The sequence below is a fragment of the Electrona antarctica genome (assembly GCF_951216825.1).
Source record: "Electrona antarctica genome assembly, chromosome: 9".
In the NCBI taxonomy this organism is placed as follows: domain Eukaryota; kingdom Metazoa; phylum Chordata; class Actinopteri; order Myctophiformes; family Myctophidae; genus Electrona; species Electrona antarctica.
In genome coordinates, this window is record NC_136790.1 from 24,985,370 (window position 1) to 25,005,647 (window position 20,278).

General features: G+C 44.9%; 1 protein-coding gene across 1 annotated transcript in view; it reads left to right on the forward strand.

Moving 5' to 3' along the window:
• epha8 (eph receptor A8) overlaps positions 1-20,278 on the forward strand; it is a gene marked incomplete at its 5' end in the record, with an annotated part of 119,882 nt that overhangs the window by 34,131 nt on the left and 65,473 nt on the right. Inside the window, one exon of the mRNA XM_079510469.1 lies at positions 5,637-5,701. Within this exon, the coding sequence (XP_079366595.1) occupies positions 5,637-5,701 (65 nt within the window). The remainder of the gene's footprint in view (positions 1-5,636; positions 5,702-20,278) is intronic.

Consider the following 20,278-nt stretch of genomic DNA (forward strand, 5'->3'; position numbering starts at 1 on the left):
TACCGTTTCGGACGTGGGGCGGCTCGCCAGAACCGGGCCGGCACCCTGGCTGTGGTCCTGTGGGTCTGGAACTTCCGGGGACCCCCACACGGAGTTGCACCACTCAGTTCACACGGGTGTGATTTTAATATAGTTTTGATATTGATTGATCTTGGACTCTTAAATTCATCAAATTATTTTTCGGATTCTTCATTCGCTGTAAAGTAATTTGAGGAGTGAAGTGGCCTATACAGTACCTACTGTATTAATGAATTACCACACCATCTATTGGTGTTTGCTCTCTACATGTTTGTCTGGACACATCAATGGTTTTCATGAAAGGAGTGGCTCCACTCCAACAAGTCTTTTCTTAATAGAGCGCCAAAGTCCTGACATCACTCGCTCATCCCCTCGATTCCCCTGGTTCACGGAAGTAATTTCTCTATGGAGAATAACATGGGGTGATCTTAATATGGTCTACTATAAGCATTGTGGTTCATTCAGCTGTAGCCCAATGCATTGACACCTACAGTACTAATAATCCTGCCATGATGCTCTGCAGAAAGACTGACCATGACATAGAAAAGGTATACTACAATAAAACAAGAATGACTCACGTCATAACTGCCAGGTGCAGCAAAGCGACTATAGGTTTTATCTCCCATTGGCTTAGACTAGAGGATACGGCTTCATGTCGCAGCGTTCAGACTATGGGTTTATCTCCCATTGGCTTAGACTAGAGGATACGGCTTCATGTTGCAGCGTTCAGACTATGGGTTTTATCTCCCATTGGCTTAGACTAGAGGATACGGCTTCATGTTGCAGCGTTCAGACTATGGGTTTTATCTCCCATTGGCTTAGACTAGAGGATACGGCTTCATGTTGCAGCATTCAGACTATGGGCTCCATCTTGCGACAGGGGCCCTTTTTCCTTAATTTGGGGATTTAGTATTGTGTGAGAGGTGTGGCCCCGTAAAATGTGTTATCTTGTGCCACAGCCTAAGTCCCTAAAACACCTCCATTACCCCTTACATTATGCATAGGTGTGGTTTGGGCGTTACAATGATTAAACCAATCACTGTGCCTCCTGCCATTGCCTTTAAGAGATCCATTATCCATTTAACATTATGCCCAGTGATTTACACTATGGCCCATGGCCATGGAAGAGCGACACACGTTGCTGCCTTGAAATATAGCCTATTTATATTTGATACAGCGACCGGGTTGTTTTGTGTCCAGTAGCTCCAACACAGCCTCACTCGTGCAAATCTAATAACTTCTTTGACTAGACAATTAAACACAATAAGCACAAGGAATTGACACTGCTCATTATAGTAACATTCCAATCACAGAGTTTGTGGAGAATTAAGACTCTGTGAATGTTGTGCAACATGACTCAAGCTGAGGCAGCTCCAACTCAGGTCTCACCGTCACAGGGTCAGAAGACGCTGTGAATGTTGTGCAACATGACTCAAGCTGAGGCAGCTCCAACTCAGGTCTCACCGTCACAGGGTCAGAAGCTCATTCCTTTATCAAACAGATTTCGCATTAGGGGTGGTTTGAAGAGGCACTTTCCATTGTCCTAAACCTGTGTGCATAAGATAGCAAATATATAGGGAAAGCGCATCAACACGCCTACAGACACACCTCCACCCGCAAATATAGGAGTCGGCAAAATGAATAGTCATGGGTTGTGTGGCCGCAAGATAACGTTTACGCATTGTGGAAGCTCCTAAATGCGTAAATCATCAATCAAATGTTTATTACTTGAGGATAAAGCATGGCATAAGATGGAGCCCATATGGGTTTTATCTCCCATTGGCTTAGAGGTGCTTAGAGGCAGCCAATCATGAAAAAGTGTCCACTAGGTCCTCCTCACTAGTCTCAAAAATGGGACAATGAGCAAGCATTGTAAAGACTAAAGAGCACCAGGGATGTAACCCGGACTCACTCAGAGCAGTAGTTTAATAGAGGCCATAGTGTCTAAGAGGGAAGGAGATAAACTTAACACGAGGCCTGCCAGGAACATATAACCCGTAGGGTTACATTAATAGCGTACTGTGCCACACCCGGAAAAGCCATTTTAACAGCGATGTACTATTTAATGCATGTTTTAATACGATCGTATCGATAGCTACCGTTCGTTAGCTCTGTTATGCTTGTGAGCCAGTGGCCGCGGCCATTTTGAAGATGCGCGCGCATCCACTTACATCGCCTGCTCTGTTTTCAGACGGCTGTATCTCCAGAAGCGACATTGGAGGGGTCGCTTTGTCCCAGACAAGCGTTTTCAACGGCCTGTAGCAGGCAATGTGATACTCGCGGTCCACTTTTTCCACCACCGACCGAGAGAACAAGCACCAGCTTCGTCAACACACACGGAATGGTTTCATAGTAAAATGCGATTACGGATATTTGGCTCTTCAAAGTAAGTGTTACGCACGATAAAACCCTGGCAGTACGCGACGGAAGCGGTAAATGGTTTTAAGAAACGATCACTCCATTATCAGTCCAGAGTCACAAGTTTCATTGCTTGTGAAATCGTGTGTGTGTGTGTGTGTGTGTGTGTGTGTGTGTGTGCGCGCATGTGAGAGCGAGCAATAGAGAAAGCAAGCGCAACTTGCAGACACGATGAATGCACTTATTTCTTACACTCTATATGCACTAATTTCTGGTGAAAGAATGCCACGATTGATACAATGACAGATGTTCAATTATTCATAATGGTGGTCGAATGTAGGTTCTGTAGTGAGTTTTGTGCCCATACCCGGTATATGATTTGTTTTGGATGAACTTACAGCCGGGGTCTGCAGTTTCCGCCTCTGCTGTGCTCAGCAGTCAATCAAGCAGAGAGGACACTGAGGCTGGTGCTACTGTTGAGTATATATCTCCGTTCCTTGGTTCCAGTCTGCCTGGATGATATATTAAACTGGCATGACCAAACCTCTATGGGATAACAGAAAACCTGAACAGCACTGACTGATGAAGTCACGCCATTGTTCAGCCAGCCACGCGTCACTGCGTCCTATGGATCCTTCCAACGTTTCGTACATGTTCCAGACATAATACTAGTAGCCTTTGACAGTCTTGACTTTGGACTTACAGTATAATTATTATATGTTCTTGGATCCAAAGAGCACCTGTTTTTTTGATACATGCATTCTTGAAGTAGCACTCCCTCAGCAAATCTATTGGCGGTTGCTCTCTCTATACTCTATACGAAACAGAACCTGCAGGTCTCCCTCTATATACAGTAGATAACAGAATAAACTTGATTATATTTCCCCCACCCGCAGGACAAGCAGAAGAATAGGAAAAGACAGGTACAGCAGTGTGCTAATTACTATCTGCCCTGCTAATTATTCACACAGTTTTGTCACGCTAAAAAGTGCAGGCACTAGACATGGAACTAAACCCTGGCCCCTTGTATACAAGTCATATTTCAGACAGCTAGAGCAAATTAGATAAATTACATGAACCACCTTCAAAGACAGAAGGATTTCTCATTTGAGTTTAGATTAAATGAATGCCACTGGGAACTGCTGTGAGTCTTAGAAAGGCTCTGGTGTGGTGGTGATAATGCAGTGTCGCACACATTTGTGCTTCCACGGATATCTTTTTTTTTTGTGTCCACCCCCATCCTTTAATAATAACAGTATATAGCAGTGCTGCAATTCCCCTACTGTGCTGAGGAATTATTAAACCCACTCACACCAGATCCCTGCTTTCATTATGTCACTTTGCGGCCGATGAGGAGCACTCATAAGAGCGGTAATTGTGGCATCCATTTGTGACCTTGGCTAGAGCACGGGGCCAGCACATCATCAATACAAGACAGCGGGACGCTGGCACCCTCAGGGAGTGAGACGGAGAGGGAGGGAGGGAGGGAGGGGGGGAGGGAGGGAGAGAGAGAGCGACGTGGCAGAGGGAAGCGAGTAAGCTGCATGGCGGGGTGGAGTGAGCAGGGGTACGAGAGCAAGGATGGTGGCAGTGCCATCTGTCTGTGTGTTCTGACCCACTGCCCTCCTCAGCGGCCACATGCCCAAATTAGGAGCAGCAACGTGCCAGCTAATTACGACACGTGAGAGAGGATCGAGGTGGTGGCTGTCTGCAGGGTGTGTGTGTGTGTGTGTGTGTGTGTGTGTGTGTGTGTGTGTGTGTGTGTGTGTGTGTGTGTGTGTGTGTGTGTGTGTGTGTGTGTGTGTGTGACTGATTGGGTTAAAAAGCAACTGTTAGGGTCTGCACTGGGACTATGAGGAGAGCCAAACTGAGGAATGGGAGGAAATGGAGATGACAGACCGAGATGGGGAAAGAGGCGTGAGACGGAGGCATAGCAAGAGGGAGGGAGGGAGAGAGAGAGAGAGAGAGAGAGAGAGAGAGAGAGAGAGCGCAACGTGTGGTGGGGTGAGGAGAGGTGTGAAGTGTTTTGATAAACTCATTCTAATGTATAGAACATCGGCTGTCTTGACAGGCAAGCCTAGGGCAAGCGTCAGCCCCCTCCCCCCTCCCACCACCACCCATCTCCCCGATAAATGTTGAAGATGAGAGAGAGGGTTGCAAAACATGCACCTGAACCCCACGCTCCAACACACGCTCGACTAGGGGATATAGACTTCCGCCAGAGGGGAGAATTACTGGTTCAGCCGGTGATAAACAGCTCCTTCACCCTCCGTTTCGTCTGACTATCACTCTATCTGCTACAGGCTCAGTTGTGTCTGTTTACTGCTAAATCCATACCCATGTATTTATTTATTTTCTTAACCCATTAAGACCGGGCATATACGTTGTTATACCTTTAAAGCCCAGAAAGGATCAGTGTCATTTTTTAGATGTTTACATATAGCAACAGGACTTTTCTTTAATTCTTTGAATAAAAAAGGTGTTTTTAACATCGGCCTCAGGTCTAAAAGGGTCAAACAACAGACATGGCAAGACTTCAGACACAGTATGATGAAAACGGTATATAGTAGCCTACTGTATGTCTTACAGTATACAGAATAGTGTGTGTGTGTGTGTGTGTGTGTGTGTGTGTGTGTGTGTGTGTGTGTGCGGCATGCATGCATGCGTGTTTGTGAATGTTTTTCAGGAAATTAAAAAAATATTCGGCTCAAGGGAAGTTAATACTTTTCATTGGTTCAATATTTTTTTAACCAACACACAGACATAAAGGCTGTTCAATAGCACTGATTTATGAAGAAAATACGGGTATAGTTAGCTGGTTTGGCAGATAGTTTAAGGATCCAATGGAGTTTTCCCCAAAGCGTTTTTAATACTCAAAAACCCTAAAAAAAAAAAAGCATCTTCCCTCCCGAACCACTCCTACATTTCTACATTTTGTGTATTGAACTGAGGTCCTGGCTTCCAGGGCCCGGAGGGTGAACTGGGTCAAGGTGACACACACTGTGACACGCAGCTTGGAATTGCCGGGACGACCGTCTCGCCTCATCTGTCACACCTGTCACACAGGTGTGCGCCTGTGACTCTGTCAGGTGTCACTGCACAACAGAGGACAGTGAGAGGGGACAATGATAAAGGACAACGGGGTGGCGCGCGGTGCGCGAGGGGGGGGGGGGGGGTGGGTCGGGGATGTGGGTGCACGGCAACGAATATAAAAACAATAATTACAGTTTATCACATGCAGTTGTTTTCTTCCTTTGCAGTGAATCTGCTGGACACGACGACAATCACGGGAGACTGGGGATGGCTAACGTATCCATCACACGGGGTAAGAGCTTTCATACTAGTAGCAACAATACATTATTTGGAAAGGATTATACTTTAGCCATTTAGCCCGGAATGAGCAAGAGCAAGTGAAGAATAGGCTTTGTTTCTAGATTAGGAAAATACTGTATAAGAAGCCGTTAATATGAAGTATGGCTAGACAATATACAAACCATGAAACATCATGCAAGGGGAATTGTAAGTATACCAGAATAGGGACAGCCAGGGACTCAGAAGAGGGGTAGAATGAGTTTTGTAATTACTGGCCAAAGCCAAATCAAGATGAGGGCATATTACATGAAGTGAGTATACATAATGAGGGTCTATATAGTTAGAGTTCTAATTCACAGAGGCAGGAACCTCCGACGTATCTGCATAGAACCCAGCTGATTCCATTAGATCCTTTCCTCGTTCCCCGTCTCTCCAGGCATGTTAGAGATGTTCCAGTTGAGCGGTGGTGTGTGCTTATTAAGTGGGCCATGGTCATGACAGTGACACTACAGGCTAATTAGATGCTGTCGAGTGCACAAGACTGCTACGTGCAAGCCCACATTATTCCAGCATCAGCTCCCTCTGCACTGTCAATCCCACACACACACACACACACACACACACACACACACACACACACACACACACACACACACACACACACACACACACACACACACACACACACACACACACTTTGGCATGGCGCGAAAATGTAAGGGGAGCGAGCTCTGTGCCTCTGGCCCGGGGGAGAGGAGGAGAGAGAGAGAGCGGAGGGGAGTTGCGCTGCCAGAGGAGAGGAGGAAGATGAAAGAGTTGGAGCGGGGTGAGGGAGAGGGCAAGTCGTCTCTGGATTAGCATATTGTAATGCCATGATGATGGCGCGTGGGCCGATGAATTAGGGACAGCCACGGTGATCTTAAGTGTCGCGTTGTCACAGCGTTCCCAATTCCCCCTGACACGCTATAGCGGCGGGAAATATTCAACCCACCTCTGGGAAGCAGAGCGCTGATGTGCTGTAAATGAACATAAGCTAATAAGTGAAGAGAGACACGTCTTTTTTTCTTCTTTTTACTCTGAAATGAGACATCAGGAAGGAGTTGGGTGGGATTCCGATTTTTGGATTTTTTTGGAAATGTAATATTTCTGTAGATTTTACAGAAACTGAAAATTCTTGATTACATAAAAAAACCAAGCCCTCATTTCACGAGGGCTTGGTCAAAATAACAAATATTTTGTCATACCTCAATGAGAGACTTAATCTGAGTTGCTGTATATGAAAAAAATCAGCATTGGGGTATTATAGCTGCATGTGCACCACGATGAATGAAAGAGATTTGATTAAAGTCAAAGAATCCATACAGCGACGATGGGGCAGAGAGGGACCCAGCCGTTATATAGTGTGAAAGGGGCTTTCTATATTATTTATACGCTGTGTGTGTGTGTGTGTGTGTGTGTGTGTGTGTGTGCGCATGCAACTGTGCGTGCGTGCGTGCGTGAGGGAGATGTGATGACAATATTCAGGCCTCACGGGATCTTTGATAAATGGATGTTATGACAGTTGCTTCGTCTTTCACACTCCTTTTTTCACACACACACACACACACACACACACACACACACACACACACACACACACACACACACACACACACACACACACACACACACACACACACACACACACACACACACACACACACACACACACACACACACACACACACACACACACACACACACACACACACACACACACACACAGGTACCTTTTTTTTGCGGTCATTTTGACAGTTTGCAGTGTTGTGTGAATTTGCCGTGGCAGGAACATCAGTTTTTCAGCGCCCGTGGTGCTCCGGGCGTTAGAAGCTGTTTCATCGTCTTGGGTCAGAGAAGGGGATATCGATGGAGGGAATTATAAAAAATACAGTATATACTGTCTGGTCTGCCTGTTGACCCTTCTCTCACACTAAAACATTGATATCTCCAGCTCTATATATAGTGAAACTTCACACGAATCAGGATTCACTTGACTTTCAAGAATGTCCAGTTGACGTTCCACCCTAACGACAAAGCATGTTAGAGGCTTATCTATTTCAATAAAAAACATATAGTAAACGAGGTGTTGTTAGAGAAAGAAAGAGAGAGAGAGAGAGAGAGAGAGAGAGAGAGAGAGAGAGAGAGAGAGAAAGAGGGAGAGGGCAGAAATGTCACCGTGAGCGAGAGTGAGAGATAGAGAGGTTGCCCACAGGGAATACAAGGGGAATAAGTGTCAGGTCCAAGCTATAGGAAGATGGATTAAAGTTGTCACCATACAGCTGCCTGAATGTGATTTCATGGGCGAACTTGGAAAGAGAGACAGAGTGAGAGGTGGTATCTATACCATACGAGTGTGAGAGGTATTTATATTTGTTCGCTCTCTTCCAATTGCACTTAGATACTTTGGCAATGCTGTTGATGTATGTCTGGGTAGAGAGATAGGGATAGAATTAGATTCAGACACGACATACGTGTAGGTGTACCAGTGAAGAATATGCAGGAACCCAGCAGAGAGCTGGAGTGATGGAAGAAGACATACTGGTGTAGATACATACAGAGGAACAGACATGTTTTAAAACATGTACAGCTGGATAGATTAAACTTGGGAAAATAGCATAAGAACGTCAGCTCACAGTTCAGTTCAGCGTGCGTGCGTGCGTGCGTGCGTGCGTGCGTGCGTGCGTGCGTGCGTGCGCAGGGGCCACCATTAAGCCCCCTCTGCTCCCGGTGTATGTGCGCGTGTGTGTGCCAGTCTCGTTTAGATGACATCATGACAGATCACGTCTGCTACTCAAGGGGCTTCTTTCCGTCCAATTTATTCAGGCGATGGTTAGGACGCCCGTAGGCTGTCCCTGGAGCATATCACTCTCTCTCTGCCTTTCTCTGCCTCTCTCTCTCCGTCCCTCCTTCTCTCTGTCTATCTCTCTCTATCTCAGAGACAGCAGGACCTGTCAGTTAGGCCAGGAAGACTTCATTATCTTCCAGTCCGATCCATGTTGGCCATGACGGGTTCATCCACCGGCCACCTCACAATCAATACCGCTGACATTACACTGCGGTGTGTGTGTGTGTGTGTGTGTGTGTGTGTGTGTGTGTGTTTGTGTGTGTGAGTGATGATTAACATGGACCATGGAAGCCATGACGTGGGGCCATTATCAACTCCCTAACAGTCTTTTACTTTTATGCGCTCTCTCTGTCACACACATGTCACGCACACGCATGCACGCAAGCATGCACGCAAGCATGCACGTGCACACACACACACACACACACACACACACACACACACACACACACACACACACACACACACACACACACACACACACACACACACACACACACACACACACACACACACACACACACACACACACACACACACAGGGTTCTGACTCATGGATGGTCTCCAGGGGTGGGGGTTTCTTTGTGGAGTGTGCAGTGTAGTCCAAGAACCCAAGATTTCATCTACAGGTGCCTGTGAACGTGCACGTGTGTGTGTGTGTGTGTGTGTGTGTGTGTGTGTGTGTGTGTGTGTGTGTGTGTGTGTGTGTGTGTGTGTGTGTGTGTGTGTGTGTGTGTGTGTGTGTGTGTGTGTGTGTGTGCGTGCATGAGGAGGGGGGGGGGGGGGGGTTATGTGTAAGTATGTGTAAGTAAAACTGGTGGTTACTGGCAGTCATGGACACGTTCATCCTTTCCCCACTGTCTCCTGGATCAATGTCCTCTTCTGCCAAACCTACACATGGACACGCTCATCCTTTCCCCGCTGTCTCCTGGAAGTGCTCTTCTGCCAAGCCTATATACACATGCATGCATGAGGCCTCTCCCAGACAGCATGTGTACTACTGTACATTGAGTCAGTGGCATCATGTTACGTTCACCACACATTTTCTTTCAGCTGAAATCACAGCGATGTCCTTCTCGCATGCCATCCAACTCTCCCGCCAAACCATCAGTCACGGTGGATCGTACTAGACCGGGGAACATCCCAGTGACACACACGTAAACAGCGCAGCTCCTACGAGGCCGATGATGGCTGTGTAGAATTACGAGGATGTTGCAGAACTATGATGAATACCTCATCAAGTAGGGAGGGTGACTAATAAGGAGAGTAGAGTGGTGATACTTGATGAACAACAGCCTTTGTGTGACAACAGGTTTTGTTGTTCATAAAACTGCACAGTAAGTGCGCACTAGTCCCCAGAGAGCATACTGCAGGCCCAACGAGCCAAGCCAAGGATAGGTATGAAGGACCTGTGTGGAATATAGGCCATACACTGCAAAATCCTGAGTGTTTAATTTTACTCTCGCAGATACAAATCAATGAAAGCACACTGAGGATTTTACTGTATACGTTTAAACTAAAGTCATCTCCATACTGCAGTTCAGGGACCATAGCTGCACCACCACCAGTCACTCTCCTGATTTTATTGAGGGGCTGTCGCTCTTCATCCGCAACTATGGAGTTGCTAGAGAGAGAGAGGTCTGCTGGTAGTGTTGCATTGTTGTGTCTAGCCCTGGTTGGGGGAGCATAGTTTCTGGATCGACGGTGGTATTATTATTATTCGCGAAAATGCTCGGGTGTTCTGATCCGATAGCCGCCTCCCCTCACGTCAAAACGCACGCACACACACACACACACACACACACACACACACACACACACACACACACACACACACACACACACACACACACACACACACACACACACACACACACACACACACACACACACACACACACAGTGTTTACATCTTACTTGACAAGAAGACATGTGGACATATCCTTACGGAACCAGGGAGAGGGGGAAAAACACCACGAGAGTGATGAGTGGTCAGTCAACATGTGTTCTCTCCGCAATAATGTGTCTGTATGTGATCTGACCATTATTATTTTGATTACACTGTCATGCTCGTTTGAGGACAGGTAGAGAGCAGAGCATACATGTGTTTGGGAATGTTGCTGAAGGTTATGATATTTTGTTAGCTGATACCCAAATCAAAGAAACCATACAGCGTGTATTTAATTATTTGGTATCGCCGACAGTCATCGCACTGCAAGGCTACAATGGAAGCATAATTCTGACAGCCCGCAGTGGAATGGACAAGTTAGAGTATAAAAACGGACAGGGCAGATCCATTACTGTTGTGGATCAAGGTTATGTTATTTTGTCATCTGACACCCAAACCATACAGTGTTTATTTAATTTTATATCTACAATGGTATATGTCTCCACAGTGAGGCTGGAAAACATAGCCTAGCAGCCTACTACTATAGCCTACTAGCCTACTGGTAGGCAGAAAAATGGCAGAATAACCCGTTCTGAGTGAAACTCCTCCCTATATAGCGAGTCTCTCACTAACAGCCTGACGCGAATGCCTTTGCTCACACGGGTAACTTCCACTGCTGTGCAAGCGGTCCAACTTTTTTGTTTTTATTTTCCCAACAACAATCGAAACAGATACATTCAAGAAAAACAAAAACAAAACAAAAACGAAGACAAACCAGTACAAGAAACAAAACAACAAGGACAAAAAGCTAAACAAAAAAAGAGAGAGGGGAGGAGGGAGATACACTATTCACTCTTGTATAAATGCCATTTTTCCCAAAGTTTTTCAAATAGCTCCGCCTTGGTCCGCAGATTATGAGTCATTTTCTCCATGAGATATATTTCTTCAATAATTTCCATTTCCATCCAGTGCTCCTCTCTAGGAGGGTCTGCTTTCAACCATCTCCTCGTGATGGCTTTCTTAGCTGCTATTAGCAATATTCTGAACAGGTATAAGGGGTCCTCATGTCCTATTATGTCCTCTGATGTCAGTCCAAGGTATAAACTACGGGGGTCACAAATTATGTTATATCCCATCATTTTCTCCAGGTTCTGGTGAACACAGTCCCAAAATGCCTGCACCTTCTCACACAGCCAAACTATATGGGAGTGATTGGCACTCGAACACCCACACTGTCTCCAGCAATATTGCTGTTCTCCCATTTGTTTGCTTTTGATTTTTGGTGTAATAAAAAAACGTATCAAATTCTTCCACCCAAATTCCCTCCAACTCTTAGAGCTTGTTGAAGAATGTTGTGTTTTACGGAGTCCAACTTTTTACCGAAAATAAACAAAACTACGCCGCTAATTTTGGTGAAAGTCAGGCTTTGTTTGGTGATTAGTGAAGTAGTGTGCGCCAAGTCATTCCCGTCAGGGCGTTAGTGAGAGACTCGCTATAAGCACTGGACCAGGGTTAGAGTCCAGTCTGCATTACCTTTAATTTCCCCATGTGTCCGATAAAAAGATGACAGCCAACAATCCCTAACTCCGACATCATTCGACCCGCAGGCTGCGCTCAAGAAATAACGAGCACACTCGGTGTGAGTGTGACACGCAACCCTTTTCAGTGGTGGAGAACGCTGATCGCAGATCAGCAGATCACAGTGTGTTGTTTGTTGCCTGCGATGTATGAGAACATGAAGGCAAGAGTTACTGAAGGGCTGAACCATGTAGAAATTGCCTTAAATAGAAAAGTCTGCTCCTCAGTGTGCAGATCTTCGGCAGGCCGGGTTGCCTACCCAGGACGTAAAACTTTGGAAGGCACTCAAGGCTATCACAGCCACTTAAAAATCTTAACTTTTCAAAGAATATTAACACATCTTCCTATAAAGAATCTGAAAATGTCAATGACATTTATGTGGTGGTTAATATGTTAAACTTTATTCTATATTCTCATTTATTTATAGTTATTATTCAAAAATCAAAATTACTTATTGAGAGTTTTTCTTTACAAATCAAGACTCAATAGCCGCAATGAATAATGATATAAGAATCAGTGCTGTAAAATCTAATCGTGACCTTCAGTGATTTCACTTAATTCAAATATCACTTTTTTGTGATAATCCTCCCTACTATAGAGTGTGCCATATAAGGAGTTCCACCCCAGTTCAAAAAAGCATAGGTTTCGTTTTTGGCTAGAGGGCCCATCCTTCATCCAATCAGGATAGAGAGGTGCCTTCCTCCAATCATGATCAAGCGGAGGCGGGCCTTCGTGTGCGTGCTGTTTAGCCTGGCTAATAAGCCAGACTCAAATCACACTGTCGTGTGGTATTTGAGTCTGGAGATGCTGTGTATGGATCTCGTTTCCTGGGGGGCGGGTTCAAACATTTTCTCTTTGACGCAATTGGTCAGAGCTACTGTCAGTCAAAGGTCTCAAGCGTTGAACGTCACTGTACCAAAGCCCGCCCATATTGCATACCGTGTCCCTATTGGCCACACCAGTTCTCTGGTGTAGGAAATGGGCGTACAATTGAGCCTCTCCAGACCGTAATCCGCCGGCAGGCAATTTTGTTTTTGCCAACGGCTGATTCGGTCTGGCTTATTAGCCAGGCTACGTGCTGTTGGCCTGTTGCGCGTCCCCCCAAGAGCGTGTGCATGTGCACATCTTGTTACTGGGACGGACCGGGGTTTTTTCCAAATCACCCAAATCACTGAATGCTCCTTTAAAGTAGAAATTTTAATCGAATCATGTTTAGCGTATTGTAGGGGTGGGGGGGAAATCAATGCACTCAAATATCGTGATTTTTAATGTCACAATTGTTTTACTTGATCTTAAAGTTCCGATTATATTATATCATTAATATTTCATGTCAGAAAGACTGACTGCATTGAAGTGTTTCAGTGTGAAGTGATTCAACCTTTTTTCATAATAATCTTCTTATTTTGTGGATGTACTGTAATGTCATGTGCAACGAAAGCACTGACTGTACTGATACGACCTAATTATCAACATACTTCCACTTCCACTAGCAGGGTTTCCTGTAGTGAACATCCGTATAGTAGGTGCTACTGGAGAGGGGTGCTAAACTGCTCGTGCCTCCGCTGTGCGCATGCTGGGAGGGGCTGCACAATAAGGACAAAAATTCACACCTCACTATTTATCATTATGCTAAATATCTCACAAGCGATAAGGACCATTTAGCCGCAGTGTGCACTCTCCTGTATGAGTGTATAGGGCGTATGATGGGTTGATGTCACGAAACCAACTAGCCTACAGTACATATTATACTGTATGCCATCATAGTATATTTTTCTCTCAAGTGCTGACTAATTCAGTCACTTCATCAGTCTGGTAATCCCTGACTAGCATACATTTAGGGCTAGGTCTATCTATGAACTCTTTTGTTTGTCCGTGGCAAAAATGTCCATGACGAAAACCACATTCACCACAGGCCGGTACGGTGATGAATTCTCACCAATAGACACCATGAAAAACTATTTATTTGACTTTCTTTTCATTTGTCTGTCTGTTGTGCAGACCACATGTTGTAATGTAGAAATAGCACCTAGGAACAGGTAGCAATTGATGGTCTGCATTTCTACTGGTCTATAGCCTTTATGCAAAGCATAATTACACCATCTCCCCCACTGATCCTGGACCAATGCAATTAGCACTCCTATTTTGTAAAGGTTATTGCCTTCAAAGTGCCCACACACACACACACACACACACACACACACACACACACACACACACACACACACACACACACACACACACACACACACACACACACACACACACACACACACACACACACACACACACACACACACACACACACACACAGAGACTGAGTTATTCAGTCTGACTGGCTGATAGTATTTGAGGCAGAAAGGTGTTGAGCCTGATATTTCTACTGACTTAATAGTCACACCTGCTACATCACATACATCGTATACTGTAGGTCCCTGCATTAAACTTGCCACCACCAAAATGGCCTCTATTTTGAGGCCAGTAAACTGGCACACTTGGCAGATAAATGTCAAGTGCAGAGTTCCATGTGGGTGATAAAATAATCTCCAATCAACACTGAGATTCCCTATATTGTGAGCCAACACAATCACAGTGGATTGCATTGCATTCCATCCTGACTTAGATATGTTGGCAATATTCCGGTGATATCTGTGCAAGTTTGACTAAAGACATAAGACCTATCTACCTGCCAAAATATACATTATGACTCTTCCCTGTTCCCTTGGATAACCATGTGTAGACATGAAGTAAACCAAACAGAAAATTGCAATTATAAAATTAAATTAAAGTCAAGTTTCTTGTGGGAGAGTTTTCCATTTTCATTACACTCACCTTTTTAGTCTGTTAACACTCTGTACCGGCATTGTCAAACGTGAACCTATCGATTGTGCTGCTGATGCACACACACACACACACACACACACACACACACACACACACACACACACACACACACACACACACACTACTGTCCTCAGACTATAGGCCTCAGTACAATAAAAAGTACCTAAAGTACAAAACATAGCCATCATCCTTTGACTATTTCTCTATCTTCATGAAACTCTCTATCCCCCTCCCCTATGTCTTTCTCTCTATACCCCTCTCTCTGCTTTCTCTCCTGCTGCCATACTCACTGTCACTGTACATTATAGACTCAAAGTAATCTTCCATCGAACACACTAATCTGAAATGAGATCTTCCACAGAAGACAGAGTTCTTTTCTTTCCTCTCTTGTCTTTTAACTCCTTTGCTCCGTGTATGGCACCGGCAGTGTCAGGATCCAGCCTGCTGTGGCAGTGGTGGCAGGATGTTAGTGTGTGGGTTGAATGCTGGGGCAGTTGAGGAATCACACACACTATGCAAAGGAGTAACAGTAATGACAACCGTGCACATGTAGTAGTTGTGGCAATGAATGCAAGATTTCAGTTGAGCTGATGGACTAGAAGTGATTAAGACATTAGAGGTTTGGGCCGTCTACAGTCCGGGCCGTTATGCAGCCCTCACACTATACGTCGCACCACCGATACGACCAAATGTCTGAGCCATTGCTTTTTACAGGACCAGACTTGAGCACTCACATTCAGAAATGCTTAATTAATCAATTAATGATGAACTCATATTAATTAATAATGTGATCATGAATTTATCATAAACGCATAATTAATTCCTGGTCCCTTGTGATGTTTTCAGCTTCAGAGGTAACTGCAATTTAAAAGAAAAACTGTATAATGTACCATATTTTTTATCCTTCTTGAAATGAAGAATTATAGACAACAGAAATCTCAACTTTGTAGTTCAAAAGGAAATACTTAATTACTGGGGGAAACAAAAACAAAGAACAGTGAGATTAAGGAGAGGAGAGGAGGGGAATCAGTGGAATAGAGGCATGTGATCAGATTAATTGCTATAAAGGGCCTTTGCTGTTTGACTGATTGACTGACCCCATGCGTCTCAATTAGAAATACAATTATCAGACATGAGAGATACCATGGGTTTATTCTGAACCTTTTGTCCACGGCCTTGGGACTTTAGACAGCCAAGATCCATCTATCTCTGGCCGTTAGCATCTATAGTTCAGGAAGGATCAGGATGGCTGTCAGCAGTCTGACAGAACTCCGACTGCACTCTGGTTTACAAAGCGATAAAATAGATGAGCTAGGTGGGAGACGGACCTTGACCTTTTTTTTTTTTTTTTTTTTTTTACACAATCCTCAAATCATCAACAGACTACCAGCATAGAGCGGGTGAAATCAAGGTCATGTGAGCCCATGGTGTGCATTTAGTCTTGCACTGGCAACACAACAACACAGAGCGGATCACTAATCAATGCACAATGTGTGTACAATGTACTGTATAGTGTATACAGTAATTGTGTGTGTGCGTGTGTGTGTGCGTGTGTGTGCGTCATACACATTTTATTTCTGTACAGTGCGTCCTTAAGGCTGCCATGTCTGATTGACCCTGATGAGCGACAGAGTGTCGACAGGCAAGACAGATGTGCAATTTACAGCCAATTAATTCGTGTCATTTTCACACGCACGCACGCACGCGTCACTGTCACTCCGTCACCCTCTGAAAGCCTGCAATGTTGTCACAAGAATAGAAAAATATCTTATCACTAAGGCTAAACTAAACCAGCCATGTTAAATATTTATGTTTCCCTCGACTCTCCTTGTCCCAGTCTGCATCTCTCTGCTCCGACAACCGTTATTATCTCAACTCAACAACAACCTCCATTCAGTCTCATCCCTCCCACTTCTGAACTTCCACACTTCCCAATATATTTTACCTCCGGCTCCTTTTAGTCATCAAAAATTACAAGAAAGCAAAAAAGATTTCCCAGGAAAAGCGGTGGTATATGAGAGTGCAGCACTTGCAAGGAGGGAATAATGAGGAAGATAGGGAGGCTATACACCCCACTAATTAGTCGGGGTCTTCACGAGTTCAAGGACGGTTTCAATTTAGCAGATAAAGATGAGAGGATGAGCGAGAAGGGAGGTGTAAGACGGGTGAGACTTTCTACATCTTAATTATTGCAGAGGATATTTCTTTCTTTTCTTTTTTTACTGCTGGGGCCTTAGGGTGAGTGGTGGGTGTTGGGGGAGGGTTGTCAGTCTTCTTAGCCCAGGCCAGGTTCATTTGGGTCCAGCCAAGTGCTGTCCAGGGTCAACTCTTTCCCTTTCAATTACCCTGCCACCTGCATAAGACTTTCAGCTCAGGGCCCGACATACTAAGAACTGCGGGATAAACGTAGTTGCAGTACATGAGCACAAGCAGTCTGTTTATGCACATTTGCAAAGCCTATACTGCTCTGCACACAAGCATGTGAATACTCACAATTGCTACTTACTGTACTGTACAAGATAGGCTATAATACATTCTGTGCACTGTTGAGGGCTATGGTGCTGTATAGAAAGGTTAAGACATTCACTCAAGACAGTCTTTATAATTGCCATTTTCTGAGCCAGTCCACTGGGCCACACATTCACCTTAGGCTGCAGGCAGAAGCTCCTTTCTGCCATGGAAGAGAAGGAGTAAATAAGCGTGTTGTGGTGTGTGTGTGTGTGTGTGTGTGTGTGTGTGTGTGTGTGTGTGTGTGTGTGTGCTTGCGTGCGGACCCAAGTTATCTATAACTGTTTCGAGCCTTTTGTATCTGTTATTTGCACTGCTAGCTTGGTTCGATTGACATGGCTGCATGTCTCTACTGGTGGGTTAAGGAAGCGTTAACATATTTTAGTTTTACCGGTAAATGTGCATTTGTATGAAATTCTAATTACTTGCATTGGAGATATTCAGATTTGGATTGTTCATGCTACACGTACGGTATGCACACAGAAACAAACCAACACCTGCATGGGGTCTGAAAGCTGTCACAAACCAGATGTAAAGGTCCTTTTAAAGGACGTTTTGTTTCGGAAAATGTGGCCAAACAAGGGCTTGTGTGGGGGGCCAATAAGGGCTTGTGTGGGGGGCCAATAAGGACTTGAGTGGGGGGCCAATAACGGCTTGTGTGGGGGGCCAATAAGGGCTTGTGTGGGGGGCCAACAAGGGCTTGTGTGGGGGGCCAATAAGGGCTTGTGTGGGGGGCCAATAAGGACTTGAGTGGGGGGCCAATAACGGCTTGTGTGGGGGGCCAATAAGGACTTGAGTGGGGGGCCAATAACGGCTTGTGTGGGGGGCCAACAAGGGCTTGTGTGGGGGGCCAATAAGGGCTTGTGTGGGGGGCCAATAAGGACTTGAGTGGGGGGCCAATAAGGGCTTGTGTGGGGGGCCAATAAGGGCTTGTGTGGGGGCCAATAAGGGCTTATGTGGGGGGCCAATAAGTGCCATTGGTAATGATAATTCCATGATAATTCCACTATCATAATTTAGTCAGACAACTCACGAATAGATTTAACCAATATTTATTAGAGAATGAGAATACAAGTGTGCATACAATATTGGACTTGGTGTTCGGCTTTGCTGCATTTTCTCCCTGCTCGGCGCGATTAAACACCATCATAAAACATTAACAGCAGGGAGATAGATATACAATAAAACCCCCATGGGGAGCATAAATAACAGAGCCCACCGGTGGTGCTGGGGTGGTGGTGGGAGCAAACATCACATAACAACCAGGAACCATATGCAGAGGAAGGCAGGAAGAGCATGCAGACTAGTGAGCTTAAGTAGCCCGCTCAATTGGTCAGCTGACTGCCACATCAGCAAATGACGTGTGGGACTTGCACACTCTTATACACCCACATAGTAATGCAGCATGTTAACCCCTTGAGTATAGTATGAGCCTTTGAGCATGGCATGAACCCCCTCGAGTATGTCTGCCTGAAATAACTCTGCAGGCTACGCATCATTTAATTATACTTTTAATGTGCTGGCTGCCATCAGTCAATTTTACTTTCAGACTAATGAGAACGTATTGCTTATTGTACTGTCCAATGACATGAAATGGCACAAGGGACGGACCCCACAAAAAGACCACCCCCAAAATTCGGCGCGCGCACACATGTGCCCTTTTCTGGGGTCTGAGCCCCTGCCCCCTCAGTGCTCTCTGCACGGCCCTGCGCGCGCGCACACGCACTCTCTCTCTCTCTCTCTCTCTCACACACACACACACACACACACACACACACACACACACACACACACACACACACACACACACACACACACACACACACACACACACACACACACACACACACACACACACACACACACACACACACACACACACACACACACACATTCAATATAAAGGGATCATTCAACCATGGTGCAGCCAACATGGTGCCAAACACAAGAGAGCCTTCACATTTTCAAATGCCTGTTGACATGTTTGACATGTTGACATTTTGGTTGTCTGGGATTTCTGTTGAACGTTGGTTTGGTTAGAGTATGTAGGTAGGCACGTTTTTGTTTCCACTATACTGGTTACAAGTTAGTTAGTTTAGTAAGTCTAGTTAGTCAGTTAGTTACAGTAGTAAGTTTTCCCTTGCTGCTTCTTTTGTTACTGGACGGTAGTCACATCACATTTTTGATGAATTGAACAAGGTGGACCCTCTTGTAAACAAGTGTAATGCTTAATTGGGTCGTCCACTCACAGTTAACAGTCTTTGTATTGAGTTTGTGCTTGAAATGTACTGTAATTCTGCAAACTGTTAATAAATATTTCAATCAATCAATCAATCACAGAGTAAGGGCCTGTGGTTTAGCTTGAAAGGGAGAACTTACAATAGGTTTAAACGGCCATTTTTGATTAGACCCAGCTCTTTGTCATAGCATCATTATTTTTAACGTTCTAATTCCAACTCCGATTCATGCCTACGTTTTTAGGTTATTTTTGCTGCTTAAAAGTTGAGACGGACAGACACAGCCACAGACACACTCCCAGAATGAGCCCCAGCAACAGGCTGAATATTTCCTTTTTTTATTTTAAGTTTTTAATGGACTCTGTTTTTTTTTATCAGTTATTTCTATGTCATTACTGCTCAGCAATTAACACCAACTGGACCTTAGTGCACTGCTCTAACAGCTCCAGTGGAGGAGAGACAACAAAATCCCTGACAATACATTGCAGCCATAATCCACTAAATGTACTGCCTAGTTGAAGCGCCTACAGGATTAGCCATCCATTAAATTTAACTTAAACAAAAGAACCTATGAGCCCCCAATTTCTCACAAACCGTGTTTGTGAGTGACAGAAAGGGAGTACACACATGCATTCAAATGCAAAAAAGTAATTT